The sequence below is a fragment of the Magallana gigas genome, chromosome 2 (assembly GCF_963853765.1).
Source record: "Magallana gigas chromosome 2, xbMagGiga1.1, whole genome shotgun sequence".
In the NCBI taxonomy this organism is placed as follows: Eukaryota; Metazoa; Mollusca; class Bivalvia; order Ostreida; family Ostreidae; genus Magallana; species Magallana gigas.
In genome coordinates, this window is record NC_088854.1 from 6,366,512 (window position 1) to 6,386,430 (window position 19,919).

The 19,919-nt window shown below is 38.0% G+C and overlaps 1 protein-coding gene across 1 annotated transcript in view; it reads left to right on the top strand.

Moving 5' to 3' along the window:
* Window positions 1-19,919, top strand: part of LOC105342773 (titin) — a 243,327-nt gene that overhangs the window by 169,792 nt on the left and 53,616 nt on the right. The window contains exons 206-243 of the mRNA XM_066074713.1: window positions 70-375; window positions 564-866; window positions 955-1,260; window positions 1,345-1,647; window positions 1,742-2,044; window positions 2,182-2,487; window positions 2,573-2,878; window positions 2,996-3,295; window positions 3,503-3,808; window positions 3,911-4,022; window positions 4,106-4,281; window positions 4,401-4,694; window positions 4,802-5,125; window positions 5,244-5,334; window positions 5,435-5,635; window positions 5,862-6,003; window positions 6,145-6,344; window positions 6,464-6,616; window positions 6,731-6,776; window positions 7,281-7,316; window positions 7,895-8,078; window positions 8,265-8,382; window positions 9,970-10,142; window positions 10,231-10,291; window positions 10,384-10,502; window positions 10,620-10,823; window positions 10,934-11,060; window positions 11,182-11,354; window positions 11,449-11,717; window positions 11,940-12,202; window positions 12,286-12,461; window positions 12,568-12,789; window positions 15,456-15,657; window positions 15,775-15,812; window positions 15,956-15,976; window positions 16,646-17,041; window positions 17,386-17,526; window positions 17,865-17,909. Of these exons, the coding sequence (XP_065930785.1) occupies window positions 70-375; window positions 564-866; window positions 955-1,260; window positions 1,345-1,647; window positions 1,742-2,044; window positions 2,182-2,487; window positions 2,573-2,878; window positions 2,996-3,295; window positions 3,503-3,808; window positions 3,911-4,022; window positions 4,106-4,281; window positions 4,401-4,694; window positions 4,802-5,125; window positions 5,244-5,334; window positions 5,435-5,635; window positions 5,862-6,003; window positions 6,145-6,344; window positions 6,464-6,616; window positions 6,731-6,776; window positions 7,281-7,316; window positions 7,895-8,078; window positions 8,265-8,382; window positions 9,970-10,142; window positions 10,231-10,291; window positions 10,384-10,502; window positions 10,620-10,823; window positions 10,934-11,060; window positions 11,182-11,354; window positions 11,449-11,717; window positions 11,940-12,202; window positions 12,286-12,461; window positions 12,568-12,789; window positions 15,456-15,657; window positions 15,775-15,812; window positions 15,956-15,976; window positions 16,646-17,041; window positions 17,386-17,526; window positions 17,865-17,909 (7,446 nt within the window). The remainder of the gene's footprint in view (window positions 1-69; window positions 376-563; window positions 867-954; window positions 1,261-1,344; window positions 1,648-1,741; window positions 2,045-2,181; window positions 2,488-2,572; window positions 2,879-2,995; window positions 3,296-3,502; window positions 3,809-3,910; window positions 4,023-4,105; window positions 4,282-4,400; window positions 4,695-4,801; window positions 5,126-5,243; window positions 5,335-5,434; window positions 5,636-5,861; window positions 6,004-6,144; window positions 6,345-6,463; window positions 6,617-6,730; window positions 6,777-7,280; window positions 7,317-7,894; window positions 8,079-8,264; window positions 8,383-9,969; window positions 10,143-10,230; window positions 10,292-10,383; window positions 10,503-10,619; window positions 10,824-10,933; window positions 11,061-11,181; window positions 11,355-11,448; window positions 11,718-11,939; window positions 12,203-12,285; window positions 12,462-12,567; window positions 12,790-15,455; window positions 15,658-15,774; window positions 15,813-15,955; window positions 15,977-16,645; window positions 17,042-17,385; window positions 17,527-17,864; window positions 17,910-19,919) is intronic.

Genomic DNA, 19,919 nt, shown 5'->3' on the forward strand with positions numbered 1-19,919 from the left:
AACACATATACTTTCTGAGTAATTATTTAAGTTAAGACGAAATTGCATTGATGGTTTTATTCTTTGAAGCTGTGCCATCTGCCCCCATTGGACCCCTGAAGGTGTCCGACATAACAGCCAGCTCAGCCACCCTCAGCTGGAAAGCACCAAAGGAGGATGGAGGCCAACCTATCAAGCGGTACATTGTGGAACGCCGCGACACACGCCGCTCAGCCTGGGTACAGGTGGAGACACCGCGACCCAATGTACTGACACTGACCACAGATAAACTAATAGAAAACGTGGAGTACTTGTTCCGAGTGTCTGCTGAGAACATTGAGGGACAAGGACCTTACCTTGAAACAAAGGAACCGATCACTCCAAGGAGAGTGCCAGGTACGGCCAATCTTACTGAAATACTTAATAAGGCAATTAACTAAAAAATGGTATAGGCATGTTTTCATATTATAGTCTTCAGATCTTTAAGTTCTCGATAAGACTATACCTGTCTTTCTTGAATAAAAAGCATTGTATTATTTTCAATCGATAGAAAAAATTCAGCTCACAAAAAATGTTTTGTTCAGTAAAACCAGGTGCTCCCTCGGGAAGAGTCAGAGCCAGCAGTATCACCCCAGAGTCCGTCACCCTGACATGGCAACCACCAGTGGATGACGGAGGGGCACCACTCAAGAAATACATCATTGAGGCCAAGGAGGAGACTGGAGACTGGTCCCCACTGGCAGAGGTGTCCCCCAAATCTACCACCAAGACTTTGTCTGACCTCCAAGAGGGCAAAGAATACCAGTTCAGAGTGGTTGCTGAAAACGAGGTTGGTCGAGGAAAAGACACCAAGTTGGATGAATCAATTGTTCCTATCAGACTTCCTGGTGAGTTTTGTGTATCAATAGTAAAATTTTGTCATGTAATGAAATAAAGTAAAATGCTTTTTAAACCATGTATTGTAATTGATTACAGAGGTCCCAAGTGCTCCTCAGGGCCCACTGCGAGCCGCTGACATCACCAAAGACTCCATCACTCTGTCTTGGCAACCACCAAAGGATGATGGTGGCAGCCCACTGACCAGCTATGTCCTGGACAAACTGGATCTACAGTGGGGAGGCTGGAAGAGAGCCACCAAGGTTCCACCTAATGCTACCAGCACCACACTGACAGGACTAATCAAAGGACATGACTACAACTTCAGAATCTATGCTGAGAACAAAGTCGGTGTCAGTGAACCCATTGAACTCATTGATGCTGTGAAGGCCAAGAGCCTTGTTGGTAAGTCAAATTCCTACCAAGGTGCCAATGTACTCAGCATTTTGTTGATGACTGAACCTGATTCAGAAGTTTTTCTTTTCACAGATGTTCCATCAGCACCAAGGGACTTTGAAATCACTGAAGTGACAGATGACTCAGCCACTCTTGAGTGGTCTCCCCCTGCTTCAACTGGTGGTGCTGACATCATCGGCTACCCTGTCGAGCGCAGGGAGGCTGGCCGCATGAACTGGGTCCGCATCAAGCGAGTGGAACCAGACGTGACATGGTTCACTGTGGAGAGTCTTCTGGAGGGACGCGGCTACATCTTCAGAGTCTTTGCAGAAAACTGTGAAGGACTGAGTGAGCCAGCAGTCATTGAAAAGACAGTGGTTCCACAGAGAAAGCTAGGTACTGTTTGTTAATGTCATATAAGCAATGAAATACATTTTATGCTGTGTTTTAAAGGACCACTTCTAACACTGTGATTCATTTCTGTTAACAGAGAAACCATCTGAACCCCAGAACTTTGAAATAGCCTACACAGAAAAAGACTCAGTAACCCTTCAGTGGAAGAAACCCAAGTCTGATGGTGGAGCAATGATTTCTAAATACATCCTAGAACAGAAGAAAGGCAAGCTAGGCTCCTGGACTAAGGTGAAGGAGCTGGAGAGCTACCAACACTCAGCGACCATCAAACACCTAGAGCCCGACTGTGAATATGGATTCAGAGTGAAGGCCAAGAACTCAGAGGGATTCAGTGAGGCAGTAGAGCTGGAATCTTCCATCAAATCCAGCAAACCACCAGGTGATTTATCATTTATCTCAAAAACTAATGTTTAAAAATTGCAAATGCCCTACACTTTTAAACCTGTGTACTGTATACCCAACGTAGACTTTTCAAGATATGAATCTTCTTTTCATATGTATATGTTTTTGTTTCAGAGAAACCATCCAAACCAGTTGGACCTCTGAAGGTTGATGACATTACAGAAGATCAAGTCAAACTGTCATGGAAGCCCCCAGAGAGTGACGGAGGATCTAAGATTACATCATACATTGTGGAGAAATGTGAAGCCCGACACCCACGCTGGCTCCGTGTGGCCAGACTCCCACCGGGCTCACTCAGTGTGGACTGTTATAACCTGATTGAGGGCATGGACTACTTCTTCAGTGTGGCAGCTGAAAACGAGGCTGGAGTCAGTTCTCCTCTGGAAACAGACAAACCTGTCACACCAAAGAGTAAATTTGGTATGTATACAAAATGCAGTCATTCAGAATAAAAAGCAACTCTGTGCCTGGGACATTTCAATTTAATCTTACTCTTAACCTTTAGGGCCTCCTGCTGCCCCAACTGGACCTATCAAATGTACACAAATCACTAGAGACTCTGTCACCATCGAATGGAAGCCACCCAAAGAGGATGGAGGATCAAGAGTTACTGCCTACATCATCGAAAAGAAAGAGGGACTGAGACACAGCTTTGTCCATGTGTCCAAGACTTTGTCTGGAGAAACAACCTTGACTGTCCTGGGACTGAATGAGGGCAAGGATTACTACTTTAGGGTGTATGCTGAGAACAAATATGGCAAGAGCCCTGCACTAGAAGCCAAAGAAGCTGTCGCACCAAAGAGGGCTCTAGGTATTCTCAATCATATTCTGTCTTTCTGTAATAGTTTTTTAAAGTATGTATTAATTATTTTGCTTGTCAGTGACCTTCACTTTTACTTCTTTGATGCTGACTTTATGTACCTTACAGAGCCCCCAATGTCTCCAGCTTCTCTACATGTCAAGGACATTACCAAGACTTCACTGACCTTGACCTGGGAACCCCCAGCCAGTGGACCTGAGGGTATCACTGGATATAACATAGAGCGCCGCCTCTCTAACAGTGATGAGTGGGAGCGTGTAGCTCGTGTTCCTGGCAAGGTCCTGAGTCACCACCTGAAAGGACTCAAGGAGGGCCATGCCTTCTTCTTCAGGGTAACAGCTGAGAATGCTGCTGGTACAAGCAAACCCACAGAACTAAGATCTCCTGTGGAATTGAAGGGAAGAAAAGGTATGATAATACTAATATAAAATCAGTATTAATTTTACTCCTTTCTTTTAAATGGTTGAATAATTGTTATTTTTGATATTTTTCTTAACTTTTTCTCACAATAGCTGTATTTTACTTCCAAAATTAATGTTAAACATTCTAGGATTTTCTAAACATGAATACTTTTATCATTGGAATCAGCTTCAATATTGGCATCTCTTTGTACAGAAAAACCGCCAGCACCTACAAATGCACCAGAAATCTTGGCCATTGGTCCACGCTTTGTGGAGCTGTCATGGCAGCCACCTGAGCATGACGGTGGCTCCCCCATCACTGGTTACTACCTGGAGAGGGCCGATCTGGCCGGCAGAACATGGCTGCCAATCAACAAAACACCAATCAAGACAACCAAACACAAAATTGAAAACCTTTATGAAGAACTCAAATATGAGATCCGCGTCCGAGCAGAGAACAAGGAGGGCATTGGTGAGCCTTCCCCGGCCACTGAGCCCTTCTACTGCAAGGAGGCCATAGGTCAGTGGAACATTCAGAGACAGTCCTCTACATAGACATCAATCAAAAATAAGGTTTTAATAGTTTGAAGTTATGTGTTAATGACATGCTCTCTTTTAACAGTGACTGAAGGTCCCAAGATCATCAAACACATTGAACCAGCGACAATTACCGAGGGACAGGATGCTGAGTTCACATGTCAAATCTCGGGCATGCCCAAACCTAGCATCACATGGTGAGACAATATTCAGATCCAAAAGTTTCTTTTTGATTTAATGGATTAAAAAGAATCGGTCTTAAATTAAATGGATATTACAGGTACAAGAATTACCGTGAGGTGTTCAATACCAGACGTACAGAGATTAAGAAAGCTGAAGGTGGAAAATACACATTGATCATCAAAAACGTCACAGAGGAAGACATCGGTAGCATTGAATGCCATGCCCGAAACTTCTATGGCTCCGTGTCAACCAGAGCCAACCTGGATGTCAATGGTAAGAACTTCATTATTCTAGATACTTCTTAAACTGAATTTTCTAAATCCCAAATCCTGCCTATTTCTAACACCAGTTTAGAAGCATGGTGATTTTGGTTTTCATATTTTGTACTTCAGTGCCAGCCAAGATCGTAGACTTGCCCCAGAGATACCTGGATGGTTTACAGATTTGTAAGGGTGACGCTATTATGATCCGCGTTCCTTACAAAGGCCGCCCCGCCCCAAAGATCACATGGTCAGTAGACGGAGAGGTCATTGAAACTTCTCGCAGAAAGGTGGAAATCAAGACCCATCCACATCACTCCACACTTGTCATCCATGATGCGGAGAAGAAAGACAGTGGAGTGTACAAGTTCTTCGTGGAGAATTCTGTTGGATCAGACATGGTCAACATTCCAGTACATGTCATTGGTAAGCAATTTCAAATTGATCATTATTAAAACAAACACTCAGTATTTCAGCATTATCTTAAGCAACCTAAAAATGGTTTCCTCAAATTGATCCATTTTCTTCACCAGATCGTCCAGGACCTCCTGAAGGCAAACCAGTTATTGAGAGCATCACTAAATTCTCTGTTAAACTGTCATGGCTGCCCCCAGCAGACGATGGTGGTTCAGAAGTCACTGGTTACATCATTGAGAAGTTTGACACACAGACAGGAGTGTGGAGACGGGCCCTGACCACCAAGACTCCGTACGCCACTGTGGAATGTCTGGAGGAATTCAAGGAACACAAGTTCCGAGTGTTCGCTGAGAACTTTATCGGAATCAGCGAACCCGGAGAGGAATCGGAGAAAGTTGTAACCAGAGAGGTTGTGCCAGATGTCGACTATGATGATCTCTGTAAGTAACATCAGAACTAAGAAAATGACATGATCCAGAAATGTTGATGAAGTTGCACATGAATATTTACTTCAATTTTCACATGATGTTAATATACTTATTTTTTTGCTCTCTACAGATGATGCAAGCTTCAGAGGCAATGATGTTAACATTGACAAGATCAAGGGAGACGTGCTCAGCAAGTACATCATCTGTGAGGAGCTGGGCAGGTCAGTGATAACAGAGATTAGTACATGCATGACTTTTCAGTTATTGATATATTCTGGTAACAATTCTTCAATAAATGTGGTTTACTATTTCCTAAAACAGAGGTGCTTTTGGAGTTGTGCATCGAGCCATAGAGAGAGCCACCAACAAGAACTGGGCTGCCAAGATGATCCGTTGTAAACCCCACGAGAAGGAGGCAGTCCGTCACGAGATTGACATGATGAACGAACTCCACCATCCCAAACTGTTACAGCTGCACGAAGCCTTCGATCAGGCTGGAGAAATGGTCATGATCTTGGAACTGTAAGTCTAATATTGTTTAACCTATGAAGTTGTATTCTTAGTATTTTATTACCGGTACTTAAGATTGTTGAACTGTTCAAAAGAATGAGACTGAAGTCAAATTAATAAAACATGTAACTGATGGTCAGACCTTCGCCTATGAATGATAACTGTATATATATTTGGGATTGTATTGTAAGTAATTGACCTGGACAATGTGTATTGAGCTGGTCTGTGTTGTCGATAGATTGACCGGTGGAGAGCTGTTTGACAGGCTTGTGGAACAAGAGTACGACTTGACAGAGGAGGACTGCATCACCTACATGAGACAGATCTGTCAGGGGGTCAGGCACATGCACCAGCAAAACCTGGTTCACCTTGACCTCAAGGTCAGTACCAAAGCAATCTTAGTAACATATTCCATGTATACTACCATATGTTCATCTTCATCTGAATTTATTAGTCCAGCTGTTTCAATGATTCATTAAAATTACTGTATGATTAAAACATTTTGACACTGATGTTTTCAGCCTGAGAATGTGATGTGTGTCACCAAGGAGAGCAAGGATGTCAAGATCATTGACTTTGGTCTGACCCAGAGACTGGAGGAGGGCAAGAATGTCAAGGTCCTGTTTGGTACTGCGGAGTTCTGTGCCCCTGAAATCATCAATTTTGAGCCAGTCTCCTTTACTACAGACATGTGGTCCTTGGGAGTCGTCACCTATGTGTTGTAAGTTTTTCTCACCATTATAGACAAATCTCCTGTATAAGTTGTGATGTTCTTAATGAAGATACTAAATAGACTTTGTATGGTATGAGTTATGTATTATCTGGAATCTTTGTTGTCAGGTTGAGTGGATACTCACCATTTGCCGGAGAGACAGATCATGAGACCTTTGTGAACATTAACCGCTGTGACTACGACTTTGATGATGAAGTCTGGCAGAACATTTCATCCGAGGCCAGAGACTTCATCAAGAATCTACTCATTCCTAACAAAAGGTGACAAAGGATTATTCTTAATCATAAATCATAAAATAGTCTAAATGAATTCAGATAGGATTGTTAACTTCTGTTATTTTTTTATTCTATCTTTTCGATTTTATTCCCTTTCAGTAAAAGAATGACAATCTTCGAGGCTTTAGATCATCCATGGCTGAATGTAAGTACCATATTGTATTTGCTGCAGAGGGTCCAGCTTCTAGTTCATACAAATTATAAGATATATAGACCAGTGCTTAAGTTTCTTATCCTGCATGATTGGAGTGAAATATTTGTATTACTGATGTATACAGACATATTATATGCTTTGGTATCATTGGCAAAGTCATTTACCTGTATTCACAACATTATTACTTATGATTATATTTCCATTAAAAATAACTAGCTGTATATTAACTGTCAGTATATATTTCATAAATAAAATTTTGGTAACCCTGTGTATTTCCTGCAGTACACTTAATCTGCAAAAAGGAGAAAAAACAAAATTATTTGACCTTCAGTGTTGTAAATAATCTAAACAAGTTAATAGATGTTGGAGGGATTCATGGGTTGTATTCCAATTAATTCATTTGTTGTAATTTCATGGATGCCTTAAATCCCTGTATTTGCTTCTTAGTAGTCATCAGGCATTAATGCTTTATTTTCCTGCTGCTTTTGCTTTTAGCCAAGAGAAAAACAGAAGACCTCTCAAATAGAGAAAGTAAGTAACATGGGTGATGTCCATTGAATTTAATCATAGTGTGGGTTATTTCCCCTTTCTTGTCAGATTTTATTTCAGTGTCTGCACTTAATTTCTTTCTTTATTGATCATGTTTTGATACACATCTTTTTATATTATTATTTTATTTGTCTTGAATATTATATTATTTATATCTACATCCAAAGCCACTTTGAGTTTTCTCCTTTTGTTAAACACGAAACTTAGATTGTTTAATGTCAATTTCTGTTTTTATTTCCTTTTAATAATTAAATAACATTTAACTCAATTATGTTGATTCGTTCATATAATGTATAAATGGTGATAAGTTAATGTTCCGCATAAATGGTACAGTTCATTATTGTTTTAATATATTTAATTTACCAGAGGACACAAAACTGTTATTGTTACCGAACTGTCTCTGCTTTTATTTATTTTTCATTTTTTTTTTTTGGTGTTTTTGCCTAACTTCTTTTTTATTTAGCATGTTTTCTTTTATTGGAACCTGTCTGTGATATTTTTTTACAATATTTGTTAATAATAATGTATTACTGTTATGTTAATGAGTACCTCTATATTAGGGTACCGCTGAAAAGAAACTCACTGGCAAACCACTGTCTCGGGCACACCACAAGGAATACCGTGACAGGAAACACCACAAAGAAGACGACCTTGACATTTTACCAATGGGCCGCCTGGCCAGAAATGGCGCCATCTTCAGAAGAGAGGGAGACGATGGTGTCATGTCCAGACACCTTGTTCTGGGTCAGTATTCATGTATTTCACAAGTTTTACTGATTAAATTCTTAATATGAAGATTAATTACATTTAATAACAATATTATACAAATGTTTACTGTGTGAATGTAATATTTTGTGAAGGAAATAGAAATACATCCAATGTATTACATTGTGTATGTGAAAGACTAACAGTGATGTTATAATCTTACAGAGTTGCCTCCCCATGCCCCTGTGGTGGTTGAGCCCCTGGCTGATGTTCATGGATACGAGGGGTCCCACGTAGAACTGACCTGTAAGATCAGTGGCAAGCCTGTCCCCACCATTCACTGGTCAGTAGAAGTTCACCAACATAAAACTTTTAAATTGTTGATTAACATTCTACCAGTATCTTATTTGGTGTAGTAACTAGTGTCATTTCATAGATAAAAAAGAAATCTACATTCTATTTGGTTTGCAGTGCATTGCACTGAGAATTTCTTAATATCCTTGTCTTGTGCTAAAGTACTTTAGATATCATCAAAGTGATTCAAGACATGCAATATTATATCTGTATGTTATATTTTATCATAAGATTTAATATCTCATAAGCCTTCTTTGATAAAGATCCAAACTGATAAGGGAACATTCTCATATCCTAGACTTCATAATATGGAGATCAAATGCAATGTGTAAATTATTCACTAAATAATCTCTACATTGGCCTCTTTTCCCTCAAGAGGGCCCCTTCTTCATTGAAGTACTGTCTTCATACATCATATCTCACAAAAACACAAGATACAGAAGTTCATAAATATTTCTCCTATCGAACAGAACTGATAAATAAAAGATCTCTGCTGTTCTCAGCAATCTGTGTGTGGAGGCAGCACTTCTGTTCATTTTACCAACTGTTTATAGGCTGTCATAAACTCAGCTGACTAGTTGTGATACAGAGACAGGTGCTCTCGTTTGAGCAAGGAATACATGTGTATGTCGTCACTTCAGGGAGGGGGTTTACGGGAGTATTAGAAGCCCAGCTCCTGGAGATGGATGTCAAACTCTGACACAAGATAAGACAAAATCTTATTATAACTTGAGCAGATTTCATATCAAGGTGCACTGGGTCTGCTCCTGGCAGAGGGATAAAGGTTATTTTGTGTATTGTAATCCTGCTGAGAAAGATTAGGTTATGCCGAATATTGTTGCAAAAGAAAAAAAATGTTATCAGTTCAAACAGAAGGATGATCATAACATCGTAGAGGGATGAAATTCGTTTCTGTAGACGGTGTATAGGTTTCTGGATTTACTGGTACCTGTGAATCTGTTTGGTGCTAAGCTGTGTATTTTGGTGTATGTCTGTGAAATGATTGAAGTGGTCATCCTGTGAGGATGGACAAAGTGGTTCTTGGATTTAATGTGTTATTGGCAGGAACAGATGACCCCGTAGAGGTCGAATCTGGAATTCCTGCTGAAGTGTAAGAGATATGCTTATCGAAAGAAATTCCTTTTGAATGTAAATTCTTTTTACAGAGGAATGGTTTTCTTGAAGACCTGCAAACAGTTTTGTTTAGCTATGTACCATGTAGATTGTTATATTAATTATTCATTTGATTTATAACATATTTCTACTATTACACCAATCATTCAGCAGGTGCTCTGTGTTTATACAGACTTTTCTACTACATGTACCTTTATATACATCTATTTTGTTTGGCCAATAAAGGTACTGAGAGAGATTTAACCTGTTACAAGATCTATCACATGACTACACTATTCATTTGAGGGGTACACTGCATTTATTTTGACTATTTTCTACTGCATTTATACATGTACATGATGTATCTTTTCTGACCTATAGGTACCCGAAGGCTGTGTTAATTACTGTATATTAACTGTTCTACTACCCCCACATGGTCATGTGTACTGTTTTTAACCTGTAGGTACCTGGAGGGTGAGGAACTGACCCATGGCAGGAAGTATCACATGACCTACCACGACCACTTCGCCTCACTCTTCATCAGCGAGCTTGATGTGGAGGACGCAGGCAAGGTCAAATGTAAGGCTGTCAATGAACATGGCGAGATCTTCACCACTGCCAGGATCTCCGTGGAAGGTAAGTCAAGGTCAAACAATCAAAGATGAAGGTCATTCTAAAATAATGAATTTTATGAGATGGATAACATAATGAACTGTGTTTATAGATCTACGGAGAAAGAAGAGAAAGAGAGAAAAACAACCTGCAGAAGTATTGCCCAGACTCAAGTAAGTGTACTGGATGCATTGTTAGGTACAAGTCTCTTACTATAATTCAAAGAAGCTGTTGTTATGAATAACTTCATTTTTTTATTTTTCAGACTGGACAGACATGACTATGACACGTCACTTTTGGACAGCAATGTCCCACCCCGATTTACGCTGCCCCTGATTGACCAGGTGAAGAAAGTCCGTGAGACTGTGGAGCTGACCGTCACAGGTGAGTCACGTGTTGTAGGCTCAGGTAACATCAATGACTATTGTGAAAGAGTTAGAATAAACCTGTCCTATAACGAGAGAATTCAGAGTCTTTACAACATGTGGTGTTGATTTTCAGTGACCTGTCGCCCTGAGCCTGAGGTTCAATGGTTCCATAACAACGTCCGAATCAAGTCCTCCAAACACTATGATCTTGAGCACATCAAGGGCGTGTACAGACTGATCATCCACGAGGTCAATCCAGATGACGCTGGAACCTGGAAGTGTGAGGCCACCAACAAATATGGCCACACCTGGTGCTCCTGTGAACTCAAAGTCATTGGTAAGGGGACATGAGGTTAGGGGTGGAGGGTAGTGAAGGAGTAATTGTAGTCCTTTTAAATGTGAGGATAGATGAAAAATAATCATCCAACTTATAATTGTGATTTACAGAAACCATACCAGAGGGATCCACTCAGCCCAAATTTATACAGTGTCTGGAAGACAGCACTATTGAGGAAGGAAGCTCAGTCAAATTGGAATGCAAGGTCAAAGGACAACCCAACCCACAAGTGGAATGGCAAGTGTTCTGTTATTTTAATCTGACATCTACTGATTGTGTTATGCTGTATTCAAAACAACATGGATTGTGAAATGCAGAACTGAATTGTTTTAAAAATTATAATTTTACCATTAAACAGGTACAAGGATCGTAAGCTGTTGTACCCTGGTCGTCACTACCGAATCACAATGGACGAAGACGTACACACACTGACCATTCACGACGCCTTCCAAGATGACACGGGGCGATACATGTGTCGCGCCGTCAATGTTGTTGGGTCTACTACCACTGAGGCTTACGTCAAAGTACAAAGTAAGTGGACTAAAAATGCATAGTATTAAGTATTTATGATGACAGTAGATTGTTTTATTGGATTAAATATTTTGTAATTTTTACAATTTTACAGGAGCAAGCATCAAGGTATCAGACTTTGCCTTCCCACGCCCAGACACCACTCCACTGTATGCCTCAGAGTCCTCACAGCTGATGGATGCTCCCACCATGAAGTACAGGGTGGAGGAAGCACCAAACTTCACCGCTAAACTCCGCGACAAGACAGTGCCAGAATTCAGCCATGTCCGCTTCATGTGCTCAGTGACCGGACTTCCTGCTCCCAGAATTACCTGGCAGAAGGACGGCAAGGACATTACAAACAATACCAATTTCTTCATCTCGGTAAGATCCTGTCTCATCCGTAAAAATAACTGGAAGTTTTATGAAACTGAAAACTTAGTGAAATTGTGTAATTTTTTGTCTGCACTTGTCAATAAATGATAAATGATTATTCTACAATCTAACAAGTTAATTCAAATCATAAATGATGTCAAACTCTTGTTTAATATGTTATTTGCTGACTGATTTTTAAAGATGAATAACCGTTGCCTTTTATACATACAGAATCAGCATGGACTTCTGACTCTGGAGATATTCTCTGTGTCGGAGCAGTATGCTGGTACCTACACATGTACTGCCACCAACTCCGAGGGTGAGGTCACATGCTCAGGTCATCTTAACGTGCTGGGCACTGAGCGAGAGGCCAGCCCAGAGTTGGATCTATCACCCAAATTCATGACCCCTCTACAAGACATCTCAGTCACCTCTGGAGATGAAGTAGTGTTCACTTGTCTCGCCAAGGGCAACCCCATGCCACACTTCAAATGGTAACGCTTGTGAAACAAAATCTGTGCTATCATTTTATTGTAGTTAATGCAGTTCAACTGAATTTTTGTTGTTGTTATTTTAGGCAAAAGGATGGCATGAATGTGACAGACTCCAGACGAGTATACATGGGATCCGACTCTGATGGTAATGCTGAACTCATCATTCGCAGTGCCAGGACCAGTGACTCTGGCCTTTACTGTGTCATCGCCCAAAATTCGGCCGGCCGCAGTAAATGCTCTGCCTACCTGAGAGTGAAAGGTCAGTGGTTTACACAAACTGCAGTCTAATATATTTAAGTTATTATAAGTTTTATCATGAGTATTGAACTGATTTACTAAACTGTGACATCTCTTTTTCTGTACAGCAAAGTCCAAGTCTGCCTCTCCCCCTGAAAGCCCAGAGGCTATGGAAGAGGGAGCAATGTGGTCCCAGAGAACAGAGCGAGGATACGAAAAACTGAAGCCCCTGGGTATCCCTGGCGGTCGCCTCCCACATTTCTCTATTGCCCTCCCCAAGGTCATTGAACTGGATGAGGGAGACAAGCTCCATCTGGACTGCACCGTAGAGGGATGGCCCAGACCGTCATGTAAGTTTTGTAACAATTCATTTTTAGCTCACCGAGACGAAGTCAGGGGGAGCTTATGCTATACCCTCGGCGTCGGCGTCGGTGTCGGCGTCGGCGTCCGGACCTGGTTAAAGTTTTTGTTGCAGGTCCTGTATCTAAGCTATTACTTGTTCTATCTTCACCAAACTTGCATGGATGGTGCATCTGGACCTACTTATGGACTTGAAAGACTTGGATGCTGAATCTGAGTCCTAAATTTCAGATGCTGGAGGAGGTTAAGGTTGTTGGACCAGGTTAAAGTTTTTGTTGCAGGTGCCCTTTGATAGCAATATCTAAGTTACTGCTGGTCTGTACTTCACCAAACTTGCATGGATGGTGTGTCTTATGATACTGATGCACCAAACAGACTTGAGTGCTGAATCTGAGCTATAGGTTTCGGATGCTGGAGGAGGTTAAGGTTTTTGGAGCAGGTTAAAGTTTTTGTGCAGGTGCCCTTTGATAGCAATATCTAAGTTACTGCTGGTCCGTACTTCACCAAACTTGCATGGATGGTGTGTCTTATGATACTGATGCACCAGGCAGGCTTGGGTGCTGAATCTGAGCTTTAGGTTACAGATGCTGAAGGAGGTTAAGGTTTTTAGAGCTGGTTAAAGTTTTTGTTGCAGGTGCCCTCTGATGATTATATCTTAGTTACTACTTGTCCTAACTTCACCAGACTTCCATGGATGGTGCGTCTTATGATACTGATGCACCTGACAGGCTTGAATGCTGAGTCTGAGCCATAGGGTTCAGATGCTGGATATGGTTAAGTTTTTTGGAACAGGTCACATGTTTAATAGATATTAAATAGTACTATTTCAAACTTGCATAGTTGACTAAACTGTAATATGATTGAATCACAGAGGAAGCTTCAGATGCAGAGCTTGATCTCCATTATCAAGGATGCTAAAAAATATATCTTAGTTATTACAGGTCCTAACTTCACCAAACTTGAATGGATGATGTGTCTTATGATACAGATGCACCTGACAGGCATGGATGTTGAATTTGAGCCATAGGTTGCGGATGCTGGAGCAGGTTAAGTTTTAATTGCTAGTGCCCTCTGATGATGATATCTTAGTTATTACTGGTCTGAACTTAACCAAACTTGCATGGAGATGCGTCTTATGTATACTGATGCACCTGACAGGCTTGAATACTGAATCTTAGCCATAGGTTTCGGATGCTGGATGAGGTTTAGTATTTTTGGAACAGGTCATATGTTTTATAGATGATAGCTTGCATAGTTGATTTAACTATATTATAAATGAAATGCAGAGGTTGCTTCAGATGCAGAGCCTGATCTCCATTATCAAGGATGCTAAAGAAATCTCCTACCTCACTTAAACCTGCTTGATAGATAGATGTGTTTGTTGATAAATGATATAACATGATTCCTATGATATAGTATTGTATGGTATGAAACAATATTGTTTAATATGATACAATATAACATCATATGTAATATTATAAAAAGTTATATGATACGATATGATATTGTATCAATTTTTTTGATAATTTATATTATGATATTGTATCATGATATCGTTATGTATAGTATTGTATATTATGATACAATATTGTATTATACTATATTGTATTATTAATTTAATAATAATAATATTTTATCACATGATAATATTACATAAGATATTGCAAAATATAATATTGTATCATATGATACAATATTGCATATTCTATAATATTGTATCATACGATATTGTATAATATGATATTAGTTTCTGTAATATAGAACTATATCACATGAAATTGTATAATATGATACTGTTACATTATATAATATCGTATCATACGATATTGTATGATATGATATTGGTTTATAATATGATATATTGTCACATCACATAAAATTGTATTGTATGATATTGTAAAATATATTATTGTATCATATGATACAAAATGTATAATATAATATTGTATTGTATAATATTTTACTTTATCACATACTATTGTATCATTTGATATGATACAATGATATACATATCAAATTATATTGTATCATATGATACAATATCATATTATGTATCAAAAATGATACAATATCATACTATATTTTACAATATAATATCATATGTTTCAATATTATGATGTTTTATGTAATATGATATTGTAATATAATACTATATTGTTTTATATATTATGATATTGTATTATGTGATCAAATAAAATAACGTATAACACAATACAATGTCATATCATACGTTACAATATCATATCTCATCATTGTTTATTATGATATTTTATTGTATTATATGATATATGTTGTAAATATGATAGGATGCAATATTTAATTTCATATTATTGTATTGATTAACATATGAACATATGATTATCATACAATTTTTTAACAGATGATATACGACATTGTGTCAAAACAGAATCCATGAATATCCAAGATCATAAAGTATGATTTTCATTTAATATGATAAAGGTGGTCTCATAAAGGTGAAGTCTCATAAGGGTGATGTCTCGTCTCGGTGAGCTTTGTAATCTGTGATTACCTATGTTTGGAGCTACCTAATGGTATTGATAAATCAACAGAAACTGAGAGCTTTGCTTGTATAGAACACATAGATTTTTACTTTCATTTTGTGAATTATCTTGTATCTTCTATCACGTATTCTCAGTGACTTGGTACAAGAGCGAGCGAGAGTTGACCTATGACTTCCGACACAAGATCACCGCCTTCCAGAACATGCACACCATGGAGGTCAATGAGGTTCTGTCCTCAGATGCTGGAGAATACGTCGCTAGGGCCTCTAATGCCATGGGTACCGTGGAATCTAAATGCATTGTCCGTGTGACTAAGAAATCAGCAAGACGAGCAGGGTTTGTTTTTATTTACACATGCTACAGGAAATTAGAAGTTAAAGGAAATAGGAATTATTTCCCTTTTCATCTCGATATTTATTTAATGAAGCTTATGTTTTAATTTCTATTGTTTAGAGATGACATGGCAACAGCAGATGCACAGAAAGCAGCAGGTGATTGTTCTATTTATAACCCTTACTCCCCCAGAAGTCTTACCTTTTCTGCTCCATCAGTCATATCAGGGACATATTTACTATCACTCCCTGGTCATTTATCTTCAATCAATGTCATATGATCTATTCCTATGCTTTTTCAGACAATATGGAGAAAGGATTTGGTACATCTATTTTCTTTGCACACATTAATACCACAATATTAAATAGTTATAGTAACAGAGATATGTATATAGAAGTGTAGCTTGTGTCTTCTAATAATTCCTGTATGTATATCAGTGTAGTATACATTTGTATTTAAAAACATGTATAGTATACAATGTATTTACTCATAGAACCTTGGCAGATGATACGTTTAGTGAATAGCTTATATCTGCAACACTCTGTATAGCTGTCAATACATTTACTGGTAATTGTAATGTTAGACAAAGGAAGTGCATGCATTATCATAAACATGCTGATGAAATAATGTCTGCTCTAAGAGAACAATGCTTCAGATTGTATTTATAAGGCTATCATAGTTACATCAAGTAAACAGATGAATCATATTTGTTGCTTGCATGATTATTAGCTATACAGTGCAATACACGGTAAACTATGGGTCATGTGTAGAATAGTTTATATATATATTAAAATATGTTGCTGAAAGTGGCAAAGTAGCATCATTTAAACAATATCTTTCAGAATCATATCTTATGATTAATGGTTTTTTTTACAATAAGTTGCATTCAGATATATTTAATTTGTAAGAAAAACCTAGAAATAAAATATCAGTAATTTGCTATGTGTATTCATTATGTGGACCTAATTAACTGTTTTTTTCTGTCCTTCAGCCCCATTCTTCATCAAGCACCTGCCCGCCTCTGTTGATGTGATGGAAGGATTCAACATTCAGTACGACTGTTACGTAGAAGGTGACATTACCCTGATCAAAACAAAACAAACTGAAATGAAACAAGTGAAACAGTCTTTGGAGGCCTCAGGCTTCGAAGGCAATTACAAAGATATTCCCATGATGGGTATTCCCCCAATGGCAACCATTCCTGAACCCAAAGAGGGAGGTAGAGCCGGGCGATCTAAGGTGGCCAAGTCCTCCCCCCGTTTTGTCGAGGGGCTCGAAGACAAACAGTTCAGGACCGGCAGCATTGCCATGTTGTCTGTTGTCGTGGAGGCCATGCCAGAGGCAGAAATCACGTGGTACAAAGATGGCAAGGAAATCGGCCATAGTGGTGAGTATTGTCTTTTTTGTCCAAAATAAAATGTTCTGTGGAATAATCTTTGTTCTTAGGGTGGTAGCTTAATACTTGTGGATTGTCTGAAAATCTCTTGCCCTTGAATTTACATCCACAAAAACGTGTATTTACCATTAATGTACACAGAAGTCATCTGTCTTATTGTGACAAGTTACCCATGAAAATAGGCCACAAATAATCATTAATTTCTTGGTCTGCGCAGGATCATTGGCGCCTATTACTTAAAACAAACCCACAGTACATGAGTATTGATTTAAAATAACCTTATTATGTATTAAAGCAGTTGTTTCTAATCACGTTCTAAAATATTCTTGTTTTAGATCGTTATGAAGTGTTCTTTGAGGATGGTGCTTACAACATAGAAATCTACGACACTGTGGTATCGGACTCGGGCGTTTATAAGTGTGTGGCTACAAATGTCATTGGCTCAGCTGAGACTCAAGCCAAAGTTAAGATTCTAGGTAAATCACAATATGAGGCCATTGCAGGAAGTGTTTAAACAATCATTACCATGGTATTGTCATATCAACAGCATATGGTAACCATAGAAACTCTACCAACATCAGTGTCCATAGTGCTTGTAGTTTTGCATCATTACTGTTTAATTACTATATTCAAAGTAGCTAGTTTTTTTGTTAATTTATTCTGAATTTAAGTTATAGAAGGCACTTGCTATTTATTTATTCACAGAAATTTATTTCTATTAGCATGTTATTGTACAGACAAAGATTTTTATTCACAATTAGATTCCATTTTTATTTCACTGTGATAATCAGTTGTTAAATGTACTGATTTGTAGCTCAAGATGAAATGGACGATTTTTTAGCTGGTCTTGAGAAACATGGTATGTTTGTTCAAGCTTAGACATGTTCATATATTTAAGCTCGTCAATGGCTTTTTGTTCAAAGATGCTAATATTCATCTGCCTATATTTCAATTCTTATGAAATGAAAGGGAATTTTATCTACAATAAATGTTTTAGGAGTTTGAAGGATATTAATCTGAACAAAAAGATTGGCATTTATTGAAGAGATAATTCTTTGGCAAGATGAATAGTAAATAGCATAGCTCAATGGTTTAAAGCAATGTAGCTATCTTATTCATTGTGTTTTATGGGAAGTTGTTGCATCTTTATTCAGTTTAATATGTTCATTTCATATCTAATCTATTCTAATCCAACATTTCCAAAACATGGTTTGTAATTTGGTCAAAAATCAAAATATTCAAGAAAAAAAAGAAATCTTGAAAAAGCTTTGATTTTTGCCTAAATTATTAACCTTTGATTTATATATAAATAATCCAAAAAACCATTTTTCATCAAGAGAATGTTGATATTCATAGGCCATTCTGAATGTTTGCTTAGTTCTGTCTTTTACATATGCTGCTCTAGCAGTCTTGATGATGTGCAATCACTCTGATTTTACTATGCTATTATATTGACATAGTATTTTTAGATATCAATAAAGTTACCAAAAAATAGCTCTGTGTTGTTTGTCTATGGCTATTAGATTAGCATGATTGTGGCTGATATTTTTGTGTCTAAGAATGTACTCTATGATGGAGTTAGTAGATATACAGAATGCTTCATTCATGTACATGATTGTGATCACTGTCATGCATGAAATATATGGGTATTATAATAACCCTTCAGCTGTCAGTAAATCCACTGTTCAAATCATCGGAATAATAGATATGTATTATATACAGAAAGGATTTGTGAATTCATAATAATCACACTTCTAAAGCATATTTACATATCGCTCTTAAACCATTATCAATATTATTCCGTGGGCTACACTTGAGTAATGTGGGACTCGTGTGTCAGTAATTATGGTGCCGTGACCAGGATTCTCGGGTTATATACAAATGCACTTTACATCAATCTATATTTCCTTGAGTTGCGAAATAAATGCCAAACAAGCTTAGTATACCAAATATCCGGTATCTTATCTTATGCAAAGAATACTAGATTATAACTATAAAGAAAATATATTTTTAGTAGATAACGAATTTAATTGCATGTTGGAAATTGCTTATAAGATAACAAAGCACAAAGTATTTTGATTATGTGGTAAATGCAAAATTCACTCACAATGTTGCACACTGTGATCAAGATTTAGTTCGATTTACAGAAATTATACGTACATTGTACGTGATGGTGATATAGATCTATGCTAGATGTCAATTTACCTTTAACAACTGGAAATATAGGTATTTAAAAAAAACCTTGAAGAAAGGGAGAAGTCAAGTTAGCACATTTTACTGTTCTAAAATGTAGGAAAGTGTATGGAATAAGCTTTGTTGGAAATTATCTATATGGTAAAATTAGTATTTACATGTAATTATATGATGTACTTAATTCATTTAGAGTGTGTCATCAAAACAGAAATTCAACCTTGGATTTGTGCACAATTAGATCTAATTATTCAGCTTTCTTACTTATTTCTTATTTAACTTTCATAATCACAAACAAAAGCAGCTTGACCCAAGTGTCGATACCGTCGAAGGCACTGATGCTATATGCTAGAAAGTTATGGTCGGTTGGCTTCTAATTACATAAATCCATATTACATTTGGAAATGTAAATCAGAAGGAAAAAATGTACCGAAATTAAGCATCGAGTTTGGAATTTATGGCCATTTTGAGTAAGAAGAATCAAAATATTCAGTACAGAACGGAAGTTAATTAGCCTGCCCCCCCCCCCCTTCTGCATCATTCTCGGTGGCGAAGCTTATTCACAATATGGTAACAAAACAGCTGTCACGCTATATAGTTTTTGTACACACACTCTTCCACAAAACGGAAGTATATACATTTTTGCCTGTATTTTTCTGAAAATCTTTCGAAAAGAAAT